This window comes from Cyprinodon variegatus, unplaced genomic scaffold, assembly GCF_000732505.1.
Source record: "Cyprinodon variegatus isolate N-32 unplaced genomic scaffold, C_variegatus-1.0 Scaffold2068, whole genome shotgun sequence".
Classification (NCBI taxonomy): Eukaryota; Metazoa; Chordata; class Actinopteri; order Cyprinodontiformes; family Cyprinodontidae; genus Cyprinodon; species Cyprinodon variegatus.
The window spans coordinates 3,881-6,345 of NW_015152521.1; the positions used below are offsets into that span (position 1 = coordinate 3,881).

General features: G+C 45.8%; 1 protein-coding gene across 1 annotated transcript in view; it reads right to left on the reverse strand.

Moving 5' to 3' along the window:
- LOC107105111 (pleckstrin homology domain-containing family A member 5-like) overlaps nt 1-2,465 on the reverse strand; it is a 45,059-nt gene that overhangs the window by 3,691 nt on the left and 38,903 nt on the right. Inside the window, 1 exon segment of the mRNA XM_015405225.1 lies at nt 376-561. Coding sequence (XP_015260711.1) covers nt 376-561 — 186 coding nt within the window.

A 2,465-nucleotide genomic window follows, 5' to 3' on the forward strand; every position in this document is an offset into this window, starting at 1 on the left:
GATGCTATGACCGAAACAATTTGATTGACAGATGACCATTGATATCTGATTGGCCGAATTTAGGTGTTCAGGCTGACGCCTGCAGAAGACAACTAAAAAAAAAACACAGATTGTTTTTTTTAAATAGAAATTTTCTAACTTTTGGGACAAAGGCTGGGAAACATCTCTGTCTGTTCTAGATCTAAGGTTAAGGAACACGCCCGTCTGTTGTAGATCAAGGGATCACTTCTGTCCTATCTAGATCTTAGGCTGAGTCTTAGAATGACCCGACCAGGTGAAGATGAAGGCTCAGGATGCTGGTTGATGATGAGGATGAGGAGATGTTCAGGACTGGTGGGGTTGGAGACAAGCATGGAGAGGCTGAGCAGGTCTTACGCTATGCGCTCCGTTCCTGCAGCTGGCCTTTCGCTCTTCGGGCCGGTGGTTGTGGAGGGGTCGGCTGCCGGGTTGTGAGTGGTGGAGGGGGACGTGAGGGACACGCTCTGATGAGTCATAGCACTGAGGGAGGGGGGGGCGAGCTGGCACCTTGTGGCCCTCTTTAAATGGCAGCAGTGGCACTGCCTGTTGACAGACAGCAGAGCTCAGAGGGGGGGGTGGGGGGGCTCTATGTTACCTTGGTGCCATAATCCAGAGATCTTTTCTAATTCTTGCCACAGCTAAAAAAAAACCACAATAAAGGACCTAGCCCTGCAGTACCAAACAATTCAGTCCAGTTCAATTCAAAAATACTTTAATAATCCCAGCTCTAGTTAAATGTTGCAGTGGTAATTTTTTAAACCAGTTGTAGATATTGATGCTGTAGACAGGACGAACCCTCTGTAGAACAGAGTCACCTTCTATATCAGCTGTTTGAGCTTCTTCCAGTCATTAGCTCTGATGCTGTTACCCCAAAAGATGATGGAGGAAGAGATCAGACTAATCTGCAGCACCCGAAGGACCTAATCACCAGTTATTACCACAAATGCATTTGGCTGCTGTGTCTGTAGCTTAGCAACAGAGCTGATGACAACACATGCAGTGATGGCAACAGCAGAAGGTGGAATATAAACAGTTTCCAACAGAACACTGCTGAACTCTGTGGATAAATAATATGGAGGAAAACCATCTGCCATCAGGTCAATATCTGGGCTGCAGTGATGAATCGTCACCCTAACATATCCTGGATGACATCATCTGTCCTGGATGACATCATCTATCCCGCATGACATCATCTGTTGTTCACTAATGCTGCTAACCAGCTCCTTATAGTTTTCCAGTCTCCTTTAAATCTCTGCTGGTTTGCTCAGACAGCCAGGCAGAGAGACGCTGGAGTCAGATATGATCCTGCAGCCAGGTTTCAGTTAAACACAAAATGCTGCATTGCTGATATTCTTACTGGGTCCTTGCTGGGACTGGGAGTTCTTCTAACTGGTTTCCTAAAGATCTCACATTGCCCATGATGACTGATGGAAGAGGTGGTTTATATTTCCTGCTCCTCTATCTTCTCCTGCTCTGCATCCGCAGCACCTCCTCTTTTTCAACTCGTGGGAGTAGATGAATAATTATTTCAGGGGGATTGCTGAAGAGTCAATGAGTTGATGCAATCAATTGGTTTTCCTTAGGTCAGAAACTTTGAATCAATCTGACTGGATGATCTGGTTAATCTGGATCTATAAAGTGACCTGAGATGACATGATGTGAATTGGCTATATAGAGATAAACTGAGCTGTATTGAACTTTAGAAGCGTTAAGAAGCTTGTCCCAGGAGTAAAAGGGTCTGCCATGGTTATGCATTACAACAAGTATTCAAAAAGTAAAAAAAATATCAGTAAAAAATCCTCCAGTTTCACAGCATTCAACACTAGAAGCAGAAAAACATGAGAAAAAAGAAACTCCACAAGCAGAGGAAGTAGAGTCAGAATATCAGAGTGAGGCTAGCAGGGCTAGTCTAACCTTCAGCAGCGCAATTCTAGAATAGATCTGTCTGGTTGACCCATGTTTCAATTGCAGTAGCAGCCATTCAAAAAGGCCCTTCCCAGTCGCCAGCCAAATGGCAGCAAAATCCCCTCCATGACCCCAACATATTTTTTTACTTTGACTCCACCCTTTCACTGAATTATAGGTCTGACCAGGAGGTGGCGCTTCTCTTTAGATCTTAATGTCTACAAATTATGACAGAAAGAATATTTTAGTACAAAGATTAATGTTAAAAAAGGAATTGTAGGGGACCAGACAAGGACCAGCCAAGGACCAGCCAAGGACCAGAGAAGGACCGGAGAAGGACCAGCCAAGGACCAGAGAAGGACCAGCCAAGGACCAGCCAAGGACCAGAGAAGGACCGGAGAAGGACCAGCCAAGGACCAGAGAAGGACCAGCCAAGGACCAGAGAAGGACCGGAGAAGGACCAGAGAAGGACCAGCCAAGGACCAGCCAAGGACCAGAGAAGGACCGGAGAAGGACCAGCCAAGGACCAGAGAAGGACCAGT